This window comes from Zonotrichia leucophrys, chromosome 1A (genome assembly GCF_028769735.1).
Source record: "Zonotrichia leucophrys gambelii isolate GWCS_2022_RI chromosome 1A, RI_Zleu_2.0, whole genome shotgun sequence".
In the NCBI taxonomy this organism is placed as follows: domain Eukaryota; kingdom Metazoa; phylum Chordata; class Aves; order Passeriformes; family Passerellidae; genus Zonotrichia; species Zonotrichia leucophrys.
Genome location: NC_088170.1, coordinates 61,514,380 through 61,530,566, shown reverse-complemented (window position 1 = coordinate 61,530,566; position 16,187 = coordinate 61,514,380). Strand labels below are relative to the sequence as shown.

At 39.0% G+C, this 16,187-nt stretch overlaps 1 protein-coding gene across 8 annotated transcripts in view; it reads right to left on the bottom strand.

Moving 5' to 3' along the window:
• Positions 1–5,390: 5,390 nt before the first annotated feature.
• The window catches only part of CD36 (CD36 molecule (CD36 blood group)), a 35,327-nt gene continuing 24,530 nt past the window's right edge, over positions 5,391–16,187 (bottom strand). For all 8 annotated transcript variants that reach the window (XM_064702946.1, XM_064702952.1, XM_064702953.1 and 5 more), the window contains exons 8-14: positions 14,154–14,223; positions 11,902–12,089; positions 10,958–11,076; positions 9,609–9,682; positions 8,848–8,902; positions 8,482–8,646; positions 5,391–7,781 (exon numbers count right to left, since the gene is read on the bottom strand). In XM_064702946.1, the coding sequence (XP_064559016.1) occupies positions 8,482–8,646; positions 8,848–8,902; positions 9,609–9,682; positions 10,958–11,076; positions 11,902–12,089; positions 14,154–14,223 (671 nt within the window). In that variant the 3' untranslated portion in view covers positions 5,391–7,781. The remainder of the gene's footprint in view (positions 7,782–8,481; positions 8,647–8,847; positions 8,903–9,608; positions 9,683–10,957; positions 11,077–11,901; positions 12,090–14,153; positions 14,224–16,187) is intronic.

Sequence of the window (16,187 nt, the reverse complement as noted above, 5' to 3'; positions counted from 1 at the left end):
AAGGTGTGAATAAAGAACAGGAAAGGATTTAAACTTTAAATGCATGGTCCCATACCAGTGAATAAGGTAATTTAGCTGCTCATCAAGGGAGGACTGGGGCAGTTTTCTCAGAGGAACTCTGAGAAAATCAGAAAATCTAGACATATCAGTGCCCGACCTCCTGCATGACTTTTGTGGCCTCCTGCACTCGTGACCTCTCTTTCTGCCTGGTTTTCAGCTCAATAGATGTGTTAAAAAGCCCAGTCTGGAAAAATGCAGCTATAGAAAAAGATTGTAAAATTACCTAGCAAGACTTCTCACAGAACATCCCCCAGGATATTTGAGGTAACCATGAGTGACATATGGTATGATATGAATTCAGTGACTTCCTAAACCAGATACTAATAAAAAAATTATATGTCCTGAGATAGATTGCATTTATATTGATAGGTAATATTATTAGACTGTTCTGAGAATTCCTGCTTTCCCTGGTTGGCTTGCACATGTTAGGCACACACCCACGCTTGGCAGAGTATCAGTGGTGAGCAGCTGGGGGCTGCAAACTCACCAGTGATATGAGGTTCAGGGTGTCCCAACCTGTGCAGTGCCCAAGGCTCTCTGTGATCAGCTTTCTAGTTCTTCTTGTGAAGCTCTTCACCTTGCCTTTCACTTTCTAGTTTTCAGCCTACAGATCCTTACCTACATCTGCAGCCATTCTCCCTATCCTGCTCTTCCAGAGTGCTGCTATCCTCATTGCTTTGCAAGGGGGCACTCAAGAATTGCTGATATGGCGGTGCAGTTAGTTTTTGTCAAAAGTCATTCCCGTCACCATTTGAGATGCCCTTCATTCTTCCCTACCTCTGCATTTCATTCCTAATTTGCAATTTTTACTTTAAAGCCATGTATTAGGGACATGGTAGAGCACAGTAGATGAGTTGCTGAAATAGACAATTAGCATTTCCCAGTAATGTGCACACACAAGGCTCAGCAATCAATTAGAGCAGCAAAATCTGTTCCAGACTGAAGCACATCTCAGCAAGCTCTTTTAGCACAATGGCACAATAGCAAGATAACATATAATAGCAGATACTTGGAAAATAGTATTTACAGGCAATGCTTTACTGGAAAAGATGTCCTGAAAAGGATATTCATCTGAAGGGAGCTCTGTAATTTCTTGTAGTGCCACTATCTCCTGTACTTCTTTGAGCTTTGTTTTGGAAGAGTTGCTGTTACACTTTCTGTATACCATGAGCTATGGACATGACAAATACATATTTCATGTAATACATGAAAATAAATACATATTGCTTGTAAACAAATTTCATCATCCTTTGTGCAATACTGAGAACTTCTGGTCTTCTAGGGCTGATGACTAAATAGGTGAATTTAACCCCTTGTCAAAAATTTAAGCACTCATAAAGCTATGTAACAAGTCTCAGTCAGATCTGATTGATCAGAGGTAACTGCCTAAATGGTCTCATCTGTGTGCTGCATTACAGAGATTGAAACACAAAGTCAAATGTACTAATTCACTCGTAAATGGTTTAAACTCAGATATCTGTTTGATTTCTTCTGTCTCAATCCTTTGTGAGAATGTTAATAAGATTCCAATATCAGCTTTTATTGAATAATGAGATATTAGACATTATGGAATAATGGCTTTAATTTCTATCTGGAAGGCTTTGATGTGCTGTGGTTTAGCCTCTACCACCACAGCCAAGGCTGCTGACCATTCATGTTCCTGAAGCTGTGAAGTCTTGAAGGACTCTCTTACCAGATGAGTTTAATACACTTTTTAATGTTTTCACAGTGGCATGAGGCATTGCCATGATAAGCCATCTGTGTATATTTGTTCTTTATTTTTGTGTAAAATTTCAGGGACCACCAGCCTCTTCACTCAGGAATTCCAGACAGAATACCCCCTTTGAAGTGAAAAACAGCCTGTAACAGAAGTACTTAAATATTTTGAGAGTTGGTTCTCCAATGCCTAGGGAGTGCTTGGCTCCAGAATAGAATTCAGGTGAAACACAGTGTAAAGTCTGGATTTTCATCTGGATTAATAAAATCTGGTGTTCCAAGATCATCCAAACTAAAAACTGATCCACCTTTGTCCTTCCTTGAAGAGATGAATTTAGCACTTGTGTTAAGAGGTTCTACACCAGGATAGAAAGGGAGATAGAGAGTTTCTGGCTCTAGGTTTTTGACTACTTCTGATTCTAACCCAGTAAGAATTAAAACTAGCAGAAAGAGTTCTCTATTTCTCAACCAGTATTCAAACAGACCTAAAATCCCCTTCATCTTTGTGGATTAAAAATCATCTTCCTCTTGGACTTTAGCTTCATGTGAAGGAATAATTTCAACCCTAGAATGGCCTTCATCAAAGTTAGTATAATCAGAATAGGAGCTTTTGGAATGCACATATTCCACATTCTGGCTGATACTTATGGCCATTAACGTGTTCTTACTGCTAGAAAAATTGTGTGATTTGTGTGTCTGTTAGACTTGTTCAGATCATCTGTACCAAGATGACATTCATGTACATCCATTCAGCAAAGCAGGTGATGCTCCTGGATGCCAGGAAAGTCTTTGTCTGCTGCCTGGAAGATTTGATGTCTACTGGAAGAGATTTCCTGAATTAAGCTCTTAACTGCACTGACTTGTCATAGAATTAAAGTCTATGCTTTGCCAGAAGTGCTTTCTTAATGCATTCCCACTACTCATAGAAAAGATGGAAATAATTAGTGGCTTCTGGTAACCTTTTTCTCCTTGTTTGCTGTCAGAGTGACTCTGTGAATGTCAATAGTGTTCTTCATTTTCTCCTGCTGAAGACAACCAGGCTGAGCTTGTAAAGACTGCAGAATAAAATGCAGCTCCCACCACAACACAGTGTGTGTTTGTGGAGGGGGTGCTTTCACTGTAGTGATAACTTATTTCACAAAACAGACCCAGTGTTTGACCAGCATAAAGACAGTTACACCTGTGGAGTGAATGCATGGAAAAGGAAATGCTTCCACATTTATAGCAAAAACACAAGAAATGTCTGTACCCAAGAGTACCTGCACCTCTAGCAGGTACTCCAGAAGGCTTTCACCTTCTACCGCTGGGTTTAGTTCCTATCATGAAAGTATCAATCCAGACATTTAACTTCAGAAGCATTCACATGGGGGCTTTTCAGCTGGAAAAATTATGAGGGCAAAGTAAGGGCAAAAATGTGACTTTCCCAATCCCACACACAGATCTGGTAAAGTTAAAATTGCAAATCTGTCACATGAAAGAGCATACACAGAGCTCTGTGTAATTCCTGATTCATACACACATCCTTGGTGCTACACAAAGGGTGCTGAGCAAGAAGTAGAGTCCTGGAAACTTTGGGTGGGTTTATTTATATAATCAACCATGTATTTTATAAAAACACCAATTAGTATAACTTAAAGGAAACCCTAGTCTTAGTAAAACACTACAGAATATTAATGGCGATCAAAATCTGTCTTAGAGCTGCATTCAACAATCTCTCATCTAGCTGACACTTATGATGGACTTTTTGCTTTACTGCTTTAAAAGTTTTGTAATTGTATCTAGTGATGCTAACTCACAGGGGTACCAAAACTTCATTATGGCCAGCAGAATTTTTGACTGCCTGTGCCGAGGTGAAGCAAGAGAACTTGTGAAAACCTGGATATCCTTTGGGTGGCGCCTGCTGCAAAGCATTTGCTTTCTCTTCTTACAAAACAGAAGTGAAAAAGGTCCCAGCCTGGTGTTGCCCAGGTGGGCTGCAAATCCCTTCCTGCTTCAGGTACTGCTGGGAGAGGGTGAAACCACTGAGCATCAGGGCCAACTGATAGGCAAGGAGGGAACAGAGAATGGAAAACAAATAGCATTTATTTGCAAATGCAGTTTACATTTGGTATGCGCAAGTCATTTGTCTTTCTGATTTCTGTTTTTATATGACTACTGAGAAGAAAAAAAAAAAAAAAGAAGCTGCAAGCATATTTTATTAGTTATTAAATTTATTGTTTTATTATGCTGATGTTTAGACCCGTGAACAAAACAAGCCCTTCCCTACTTTCACAGTTAAAAGGACGTAGAAGGCAATAATTGTCTTTCTTTTTCGGGGTATAGTAACATGTTTGTATTACCTTGTCAGACAGTGGTAGGCGAGGTGGGAAGAGCAGGTTTTAACACATGCTTTGAATGCATAATTACAGTTAGAGATCAAGAGCTGGCACACCTGCTCTGGGTGTAAGTGTGTGGGCTGTCAGGTCTTTGTTCAGAGCCGACTTTCACAAGCAATTATCACACTTAAGGACCTGGGGTGGGTGGGGAACGTGAGGAATGGGCATGGTCAGTCTTGCCTGACACCCAACCTGCTGGGCCAGCCGAGCCAGGAAACGGTGTTGTAAGGTGTACTGGATGTGCCAACACCATCCTGCCAACACATCCAGCTCCAGGGATTTGGAAACAGGCCTCTCTCCCTGCTTGGATTCCTGGGGTTTTTTTAGAATTGCCACAGTTTAGACGTGCTGGTGCTTACCTTGTTCCACAAAGTCTTCTCTTTTTTGTGATCCAGAACATAAATCACAGAATCAAAGCGTACTGAGGTGGAAGGGATCCACAAGGGTCATTGAATCCAGCTCTTCAGTGAATTGCCCACACAGGAATCAAATGCACAACACTGGTGTTATTAGCACTGGGTTCTGACCAACAGAGACAGTGAATGCTGTATGCCACTGATATTTCTAATGTAGCACACAGAAACATGCCCTTCTAGGGAGCTGCAGCATGCCTGAGCAAAATGATTTAACAAGGTTAGCCATAGCCTAGAGTAAATGCAGGGAGCCCCTGACACAGGGAGTGATTGGCTTTTGACTCCACTGATTCAGAAGGCTGAACAATTGCTTTATTAAACTATATTACATTATACTACACTATATTAAAGAGATACTGTACTGTACTATAATATACTATACTATACCATACCACACCACACCATACTATACTATACTATACTATACCATACCATACTATTACTATTACTATACTATACTATATTAATTACATACTAAAAAAACTCATGACTGTCTGCCCACAGCCAGGACACAGCTTTGACCCAATAGGCCAATTAATATAAACAATCATTACCAGAGTCCCATTAAGAACTTACTTCAGGTAAACAATCTTCCCAACACGTTCTACATGGGCAAAACAACAGGAGCAGCAAGTAAAGATAAGAATTGTTTCCTCTTCTTCTGTCTGTGCTTCTCCAGGAAAAAAAACGGAGAGAGAGAATTATCTCTCTCTGTTCAGAGAATGTGAATGCCACAATAGCCTCAGTTATTTATCAATTCCCAAAAGTGGTTTTCTAGAAAAAGAAAACATACCCCAAAATACCAAGAAAAGAGACACAAGAGCTTAATTATTCAACACAGAAGGCTTTATTTACAATTAAACATAAGGATATCTGAAAAAAATATTTGAGCTTTATTTTATTTGTATTTTCATTAATGTTTTTAATGAAAGTTTACCCTGCACTGTTTGAACAAATGTAAATACTTAACATTAGGCTTAGTATAATGAATTTACAATAACTGTAACTGATGCTTTGGATGAAGAAACTAAAAATTACAATTCAAGTGCAGTCTAGGTGCTGGACACAGCTTAAAAGCCAAAACTTGCATTGAGATCAATGAGATTATACATATGGACAAACCATATAAAATTTGGCCCTGAGACATTTTAAATCATGGCCTGACTTGCTGGATCACTTCTGCTGGAGCACCACATAGCTCTAAATGACACTAGTAAAGCAAACACTAACTTACTGACGATGTACTTGAAGTCAAATAAAATGAAATTGAAATCTTAGCATATCAAGAACTACATGAGCACTTCTGTTGTTCCTTTCATGTTAGATCCTGACACAAAAGATATTTTATTATAGGAAGTTGGTTTCAGATTTTGAGCCCCAGCAGAGCTGTGTTTACCTCAGAGGAGATGTGGCTTAATGACTTCAGCTGTCCTCATACTTTTTTGAGCAGTCCATAGGACTCTAGGGATGGCTTCAGTTGTGTCAAATTGTCCCCAGGCTAATATGGGAACAGAGCATCACGCATGACACCAGCAATAATGTGAATATGAGAAAAAGGTGTTTTCCATTGACTACCCAGCACCATGAGTAATCAAATACACTGCTGAGAGCAGCCCTTCCCTCCAGTGTCACACCAGCTGCTCACAGCTGAAAGGAGAGTGCAGCCATGTACCTCCTTACAGACCTCACCTGCAAGAATAATTTCTTGGGATTTCTGTGGCTCATCAGCTCTACTGACAGCTACAAAACTTTGTCCACGAAGAACAATGCAATAAAACACCAGCATTATGGTCAGTTGGATTTTCCCTTTATTTCCAAAGATAAGAACACCTTACTAAAGATACCCAGCCAAAGACATTGTACTTTATTAGCAACTTTCTGGTTTAAAGTCCATTGTAGCATTGTTTCCAAACAGCAGGATGTGACAGGCTGGCCATGTTTGATTTCCCTTTTTCTTTCCAGGTCCTAAATAAGGGGATAAAAGATCCTAAACAAAATCTTAGAAAATGCTAAACTTAGACTCTTCTGAATTTATTGAATCCATGGAAAGAGACGCAGCAACATTCTGCATTTGCCCCATTTACTGTCAGAATAAAACACAGCATTCAGATCAAATGAAAAAGTCAACTATTTATGGGGATGCCAGTGTTTGCTACCTGTCTACAAGCTGATGCACCTCATTAAACAAATGGTTGTACAAATTTCCTTGTGGCAGATGGTTTATCAATAAGTAATTGGGGCTACTTGTTTTCATTTATGGGCTTCTATAGCAAGTGGGACCCTCTGATGTTTGATCAAAAATCATTATCTCAGTCCTTCCTGTCTCTGAAGCATTTTGGAATATTTTCTCTTGTCCTGTCAGGTGACATATCAGATCATTCTCCAAGGGAGGCCTCGGGCCAAGTGGGCTTAGGGCAGTGCAGAGGCTGTTCAAACAAGAGCCAGAAATACAAGCTCACAGGAGACAACGGGAAGAGCAGTGGAGCAGGTTGGGAGTTAGGGAGTGGTTCAGATTAACAAACAGCTGTGGAGCCAAATGCTGATGAGCTCCATCAGCATATGGATTGTGGTGTATCTGTGAGCCATGTCCGTATAAAATGCATGAACCACGTGTTTTAGTAAGTCTTTTATAAACTTCATGTATTGCAGTTAGTAACTTTACAAAATAAACTTCACATTCAATGCAATTCACATCCCTGAATAGAGGACAGAGAGCAGTACTATGGCAGCAGCTTCCATTCCTTGAAGGAACGGAGGGAAATATTGCAATGAGAGCAGCTAGAGCACAGCGTGAGCTCCAAGTCGTTGTCATTCCCAGCCTGTGCTCGGAGACGAAACATCAGCAAGCGGCTTTCGTTTCCTTGCAAATCCAGAAGAAAATGAGTGGCAAGTTGCTTAAATGGCAGAAGGTGGACTAAAATCCAACTGCACCTTCAGTCTGCATAACTGCAATTTAAAATGTATAACAAGTTTCAGATAAAGTCTTTTGATAGTGTAGTTTCCAGAGTGGCCTCTTTGGTGATGTCAGAAGTGTGGACCTTCAGAAACATCAGCTTATTTGGGTTAGTAAGCTGGTCTTCTCAAAATGGAAAAACATGTTGAGTTCCACAGCACATGAGTTGACTGTGCCTTGAGTCATACCTTTTGTCTCTGAATTTTAACAAGCTGCTTAGCTGAAATATCAATTAAACATTGACTGCCTCTGAAGTCTTTTCACCTGTTGTGAAATAAAATCAGAATTCAGCAAGTCTTCAGCTTAAGAATACCTCTTTATTACAGCATACTTTCCACCATAATGTTCATGTCTCTGCAATTTTTTTACATAACTCCAAAAATGTGTTTGCTTCCCCAGGCACCAGCACATTAATCCACCACTTGGTCAGTCTACCCTGATGAGAGTATATTTCCTCTGTGGGCTAGGTACATCCAGGGGGTGCTCAGACTGACATTACAGGCATGCACCACTGAGAGAAAGAAGTGAGAAATCAGCACTCAATAGAAATTGAGTGTCATTTACAGCGGGTTCTCTGAACCTCAGGCAGGGGTATGTCCTAGGAGAGCACAGCAATCTGCAGCTGTGTGGCCTCTGTCTCAGAAAGGTGCTGGAGGGCACTTCTCAGCAGTTTAACAGCCTTGGACTAAATGTCAGTCTTAAGGAAATCACAACAAACAAAAATGTTGCTCTTCTGATGAAGTTCCCAATGACCTCCCCTGAGTTAAGAGCATCCTGAAAGATTTAGGATGGGAAGAGAACTTGAAAACATCAGGCCAATTATCTGGATGATTTCCTACACAACAACTACTGAATTTTTTAGCATGTAAAAAAAATAACAACAGCGAAATAGGCAACGATTCTGAACTCCTAAAACCCTGAGGAGAAGTCACTGCCGAGGACTGAGCTGTTAAAGGTTACTTACTTATTTTAATTTCTTTGACCTGCATATGAAAAAGGAGCCCAGGAAGGCCAGGAAGATCACGGAGCCCCCGATCATCAGCGCCATCTGCAGCGTGCTCAGCATCTGGAGCCGGCCGGAGATTTTAGATCTGAACATTGCTGCTTTCTCATCCCCAATAACAGCAGACTGAAACAGCGCAAGAAAAAAACATCACTGAAGGGTACATATGCAAGACCTCACTTGGTGAATATACTCTTGGTGCACTGCAAATCACAGTGTGAGTTTAATCACCCAGTTTCAGGGCACTAAGACTGGAAAAGATAGGTATTTATTTTTTGTTTATTTGTTTCAAATCAGAGAATATTAATAGACATAAAATATACTAACCTCATTTAGCCAAAGAATAGGGAACACATAGGATTTTTTAACTTTTTTTAAAGGTCTGAAATGAGAAAAAAAGTACAGCATGTTACTTTCAGTTTCTTACATGAGCCCACTCTCTACTTAAACATTTTTTTCTTCTCTAACTATATTTCTGTCTTTCAGATGTACCTTTTAAATATACTTTTGGAGTGAAAAAAAAAACCAAATCAAAACTACAATTAATAGCTGCCATTTTACATATTGGGCAACCATAATTTCCTGTCTAATCTTCTGTATATGGGCAGTCAGACACAGAGAGGGATAAAGATCTGAGTGGTGTTATTATGCACAAGATGCTGGTCCACCATATGTACAAGATTTTTATCCATGTGCATTTGGGCCATTGAAGAGGAGAAAAAAAAACAACTTGAGTCACATTTACCCTTGTGATAAAACCATCTAGTGACAGGGAATGCATAAATTCTCTTTCTCATTGGATTTATTAGAGAAAATAATAAAAGTTTGTCTTTCTGTTCATCCTCATGGCTCCATTTGGGTTTTATAAGAATGTTATTTTTAAGAAAATTTTGCCTTGTAACCTTCTGTAGGGAAATCAAATGTGTTTTAAAATATCTGGGCAGTGTCCTGCTCAGGAAGATTTACTATGAACAAGCTTTGGGGAAGTATTTTTATTCCTTCTTCAAGACATTTCTACTGATGCTCTCATAGACCAATCAGCCCAATTAAAAAATTCTTTAAAAATAAAATAAAGAAGTAGCACTTACTCAATTCTGTCTGAAGGCTTCACAAGAAGGTTTACTTGCAGCCTTTTTGCAAATCGTAGTGTAAAACCAGTCACCTAAAACCAGTGAAAAACATCCAACAAGACATTAATTTAAATTTCTTAATTAGATGCCAAAGTCTATATATAGACTTGTCAAAAAACACTTTTGGAATATTTTATCCTTATGTTTTGAAGGATTAATTTTTATGAAATGGTTATGTTTCTAAGGGTTTCTCATTTCTCACAGAAGTTCTAATTTTGTGGCTTTACCGTAGTTACTTTTGTAATTTACATTTAGATATGAAGACAAAGTTAAATCAGTCATGGCATATTTCATATAAAGATATGATTCAGGGTTTTTTTCCACCAAAAATAAGCTAAATTTTCTTTTTCAAAATGAAGGATATTTAACTTGCATAGGGCTGAAAACAAACTTTTCACATCTGGACAAACAGATGTATATAAAGGTCAAATATTTTCTTCATATCTTTCTTCTACTCTGTCTTTCACAAAAATGGCTGTGATTCTTGAAAATTTTGTGTAACATTTAGGAAAATCTGGTTGATGTCTCTATTTCAAATAAGGTGAAAAGATTAACTTCAAAGATTTAACTTCATTTCTCCTCACTGAAGTTACATAGCTTAATTGCCTAATTTTAGTGAGAAATTATTAATTTTATTTTTTCATTCAAAGTAAGAGCAAAATAGAATTTTGGAACCTTGGAGTTCATCATACAATTCAGAAAACTTTGGTAAGTACACTTAAAGATCTGAATCACTGAAACAGAAATAGAGATAAATTTTTAGGAAGTCAAAATAAATTCATTCTGTTTGGGAGATCTGCTGGACAATTCAAGTCACTTAAATTAGGTCTATCTAAATCAGACTCTCCAGAGTTCTAGTACTAGGAAATAAACCCATCTATGTTTATTGAGTTTCAATTGAGATAGTAATTATCCAAAAAATGACTAGTTATAGATTTTTTATAAAAAAACAAAGTGTAGAAGAAACAGAAGTTTTTTCATAGAATATAATTTTCTCAAAGCACCTGAAGATCATAGAAAAGCTACAACATACTTCACAGTTTGCAGAACGTATCTTGTTCAATCCCATGTTTCCAATAAGTAAAAACCAAAACAGATTTACCAAACTTTGAAGGTCAGAGTGAGGTAAAGTTCTGCTCTAAATTTCCCCTGCTGAAACCATACCACTTTGAGAGCAGACCTTAGAAAAGCAAGCATGAAAATATTGCATCTTCTGCTTGTCCCTCTGGTAAAAGGCACACTCTACTACTATTAAATTTAAACATTGCAGGTTTCCCAAGGTACAAGTATTAAATACTTGGACTTACAGGCTCTATGTCTAGATATGTCTCATGCTCCAATTCATTTGGGCTCAGGCCTTCCACGTCGTTTAATACAGATTCACTTGCATGAAGAAAATGAGGAAGAGAGATATATACTGGTTTTTCTATTAAAAAAAACCAAACAAACAGTCTTGAACCATTAAGCCTTGCTTTGGCATTCATCTTCACATGTCATTTCTAAACATAGTCGTGCTACATAGATGTACAATCCTGATAAAAATGTTAATAGTCTAGCCCCACCACCCAAAAAAAACCCAGAAACAAAAGCCCCAACCCAAACCAAAAAAACTCCAAAATTCAAGAATTTTTGTGATTTTTTTGCTGTAAAGAGGAAAATTTGCATAGTGAAATAAACTGCGGTTATAAATGCTGCTTGTCTTGTGCCTACACTGTGGAGCTGGCAGTGCTCCCATTCTCATGCTGAGGTGAGGACATCACTGTCACTGTCCCTGCCCACCTTCACGATCTTGTTTTAGCCTGGAGGGACCTCTCACAGTTCACCGTGCACCAAATGCAGACTCAGTTTGTATTTATTTCACCAGCACCGCACTGAGCCAGCATTGTCTGTGTACATACATGCAGCTGTGGGCATACCCACCCTGCTGCGTGTGTGAATTGCCTCAGACACAAGGTGCTGAGCTATCTCTAGCTTTCGTTTCTTTCTCTCCCTCCTTTCCTTTCTCTACACACACTCCTGCAGTTTCAGTACACAATCCACAGTACCCCAACTTTGCACTGCACTATCTAAAATACAGAAAAATCATAGTGCTCATTTTGGGCAACAGGGTTTCAGAAATGTGAGGGGTCTACAAGCAACCTGTGGAAGAATTCACAAATATCCTAGATATCAGAGTAACACCCCAGCTACAGCACAAGTGTGTTGTCCCCAGTTCAGTGGCTTGTGTGGCAGTACTGTGTCACCACCATACTTTCTTTGCAGGCACTGATGTCCAGGACTCCAGCTATGGTGCAGTTCTTTGATATTTCTCTATCCGTGCAGAAGCAATAATTGTCTGGGACTTCAGTTGGTGCTGCAAACGCTTCGCGAGGAACCACGAAACGATACAGTGTGATCCCCTTCACAACCTGCTCGCTGTGGAAAACTCCATAGATTGACCTGAACACAAAAGAGGAGATATGTGTTTCCAAGCCTTTTGGATTAAAAGTCTAAATTCGTGGCAATGCTCTTGAAGGATCTCCCCAGCTGCCTCTCTCTTAAAAGGAACAATCCCCCCAGGGACCCAATGTCCAGGCTCCTGCTGCACTCTTCAGCAAATTGTGGGGGTGTTTCTCTGTAATGGAGAATATTCCACACCTTCTCTAAAGGATGTACCAGCTCAGTGGTGAACATGACAATACACAAAACAACAAACAAAATTTCAAATACTAATGATAAACAATATAGACAAAACGAACAAATTAATTGAGATCTCTTTTCTCTACACACAGCTACATCCACAGTCATTCCGAGGTTTTCGAAAGTTTCTGGACTGCAATAGAGATGCTTATCCTTATAAAGCATCTCTGACACAGTTTTTTGCTGACCTTAGGGTAATCTAAGCTTTATGATGCAGATAACATCTTGCATATAACCTTATTCTGTTGCATATGAATCAGAATACTACTTAAGCTTCTTTTTGCTAATTCATTATGAGCTGATGCAGAGGTATGGTTGCTACACAGTAATGCAACCAGGACACCAACACTTTGTATTGCAGCCAAACAAAAGAAGGGTTTTGCAACATGGACAGAACAATTTTTCCTGACCCTGCTTCTGCAGGACCTTTGGACAGCTGTTATTGTCCTTTACTGTTTATGAATTGTGAGAATTAAATGGCTGGAGGGATCTCTCAAACTGTGAGTGCAATCAATCCAAAGAATTTTATCATTTCTCCTCTGCATAGAATTCTGTTTTCTATGAATTGGGAAATGTTTTCCAGTTTGTGGATAAAATTCCTTAAAAAAAAAATCTTCATGTAAAAACATTAATCTTAAAAAAACCCCACCACTCTGCAAAGCAAATGACCCATTTTAAACCTAGTAAAAAGGAAGCATCTGTTTCCAGTCAGCAAAATAAATATAGGGTATGAACTTCCCAAAGTAAATATACTGTGATGCGCTTGAAATCTTTAATATTTCTTTCAGTGATCCCACTGGAGAACCTGGGGACACTGGATGGCCCAGCAGAAGCAGCAGGCTTAAAAGTCATCAGCACGGGATTAAATAAGCAGGCTTGTTTGTAAATACATAAAAATAAAATATGTAAAAATATCCCGTGAGAAAAATTTTTGAGTATCTATTGAGTGACAGTACACACTGTTCTGCATAAATGATTTCTTCCAGACGTGCCTAAGATGGACTTAACTGGACCCTGCTGTACCTGTTGCTTTCTCAGACCAAACAAGGCTGGGTCCTGACCTAACAAGTTGTTCATGACATTGAATCCTGTGGTCCTCAGTGCCTTTTAAAGTCGTCTAACAGCTCAATGTCACATTTTCCTGAATATACATCTGTAACTGGCTGAAATAAAGTACATTGTATTAGCTTGTTATTTGACATAAGAGTGGTAGAATCAGTCTCTGAATCATGAACACATCACAAGTTTACTTGTGTTTCAGGTGCAAAGTTTATGTTGCACTGCCTGGTTGACCTGAGCCCAAGCACAGCCACTGCAGCCACCCTCTGAAAACAAAGAGCCCCCAGAGGCACAGCTGGGTGTGAGCCCTCAGAGGCACACTGGTGTTGGGAATTTCACTGACTAGAGACTGGAAAAGTACAAGGCTGTGGCTAATTCCAAGTCCTGCACCTGCAAGATAGCGTGTCCTTGGGCCTAGCTGGGTATGATAACAAGTGGACAGAGAGATGTGGGAAATAGAGAATGTAGGCCCAAAGGAATGAGGAAGAGTTGATGGTATAGTTTAACCAATAGATCGCTTGGTTTACAGAATATTCATAAACTTATTACTTGCTGTATAAGTGTTTGATGCTCTCTTCAATAAACGGAACTTGCTTATCACTCATATTGAGCCCCGAGTTTTTCCTGCAACCGACAAATGGTTCATCCCCGACAAAGGCCGCATTCTGCGACACACTGGGGTGTGAGCACTCAGAGGCACACTTGGGTGTGAGCACTCAGAGGCACATTTTGGTGTGAACACACTCCAGGGAGGGAGCAGCCTACCTGCAAATGTCAGAGGAGAAGAAGCGCAGTACCTGATCCTTCTTAACAAACGGTGGGAAGGATGCTCCATCTGTGGGTAAAAGAAAACAAGAGCTTGAAAGCAATTCTGCTTAGAAGACATGGCTTAATTTCTAGCTCAGTACTCAGTTGTTACTTTCCTGTAAAGCTGTGATGAAAGTAAACAATATGAGTCATTTGTGGGAAAACGTTTATGTAAGTTATTGCACATTGACAGGCACTTCACAGATAACATGTAATTGTTCTTGAAAGTGAGCCAAGATATAGCAGCTTTTTTTTTTTTTTGCCCCCAGATTTGAAGCTATGTTATCAAACTCATTTAAAACAGAGGATATTAAAAAAAAAAGAAACAACGAAACTGCTTAATATGAAGCAAAAATTCTGTTGCCGTTGCTTCAAGGTTTATGCACCTATGTTTATAGACCTAAACCTTTCTAAAGATCCTTGAGTCAAATGCAATTATGACACTCAGTGCTCATAAGAAACACACCTTTAGACTTCAACACTGTCTATTTAACAATCAGTGCTAAACCTTTTCCATCAAAGATTGCTCAAGCAAGTCTCTAAGCTGAGGCCCTTCTAGAACTAATGGAGAGGAGGAAGCCACTTCTAGAGCACAAATCCACATCACCCCATGGTAGAAATGCAAAATAATTCAGAGGAGCAGCACTTGGGTGTTGTTTCTCTCCACTTTCTCTAAAAGAGTGCAGACACTCAGATTTGTATTTCTGCATTGCAAGCACCCACAGTTATGTAAGAGGAGCCTCTGCCATTTTCCTATTAAGGTGTTGCAACAAACCTTTAGCCAGTACATTTGTTAGTTTTTGCAGCAATTTCTGTTTAGTTTCTTAGGCAGCAGCCATAACCAAACAATTGCAACCATCTGTGATGTCTTTGAATCACAGTTGGCATGAGCGCCAAGGCTAAATTACACACTGCCACTTGCCCACTGCTGACAGAAGCACTTTTTTTAAACACTCAAAATCATCCTAAGCACACACTGTCTTTCTAAATCTTGGCATTCTTGTAAGGTTGGCAAACATGGAGTCCTGTCAAGCCCCATACAAATATACTGTTTTATATTTTTATCTTTATTATCTTTATTTTTATATTTTCCTATACATGTTGAGCTTTCGTGTGAAACCTTACAAGATAAGGTAGAATTCTCACACTTTCAAGATTTTTAAACCTGTTATGTCTTCAAATACAGCAATGTCACACTGAATGACCTTGTGAACTGTGCAGCAATCTTTGCTCACAAGTAAAAGCTCATTTTCACCGTAGAGCACTTAATTAGTTAGCAGCATATGTTTATTCCATCAGTTACAGAAGAAAAATAAACAAAAAAGCTGACCCTGGCTAAAAAAAAAAAAATTCTATGCCCCATAAGAAAGAGGGGAAGTCCTAGAATGTAAGATAATATTGTTTCTTATAAAATTAATTACATGGTTTAAAAAGGAACTAATCCTTTGTGGCTCACAGAGTTGTGGAAAATCAGAATCTTGTGATATATTTTAAATACTTCAAATACTTGGCTGCACAGTCTGGGTTAAAAGGAAAATTATCTATGCCAGGTAAAGCAGAATGGAAAATAGACGTGAAAAAGTCCAAACAAAACAACCCAACACAAAAGCCTTTATTTACTGAAGGTCTGGAGCTTTCTGCAAAAGCCTTCACCAAGACACCTGCCAGCCTCAGCTCTACAGATTGTGGTGTCCTCACAGCAATGCTTTCACTAACCAAAAAGAAAAATATTACCTTGAACAAATGTATCTCAAACAACTCAGCTGTTTACCCATGCACTCCAAAAGAAAATTCAAAAATATTTGTCTGTAGTCTATTCATCCCAGTCTAAATTGCTTTTCTTCTTCATCCCTTTTCATTTTCTAGTGATCTACAAGCCATTCATCTGACAGCCTCCTCCTTCGTTGCCTTAATTTTTTTTCATATATAAGGATATCCATTCTGGTGCATTTAATTAAATTTTCAACAGTGTAAATGAATGTGCATTATTAA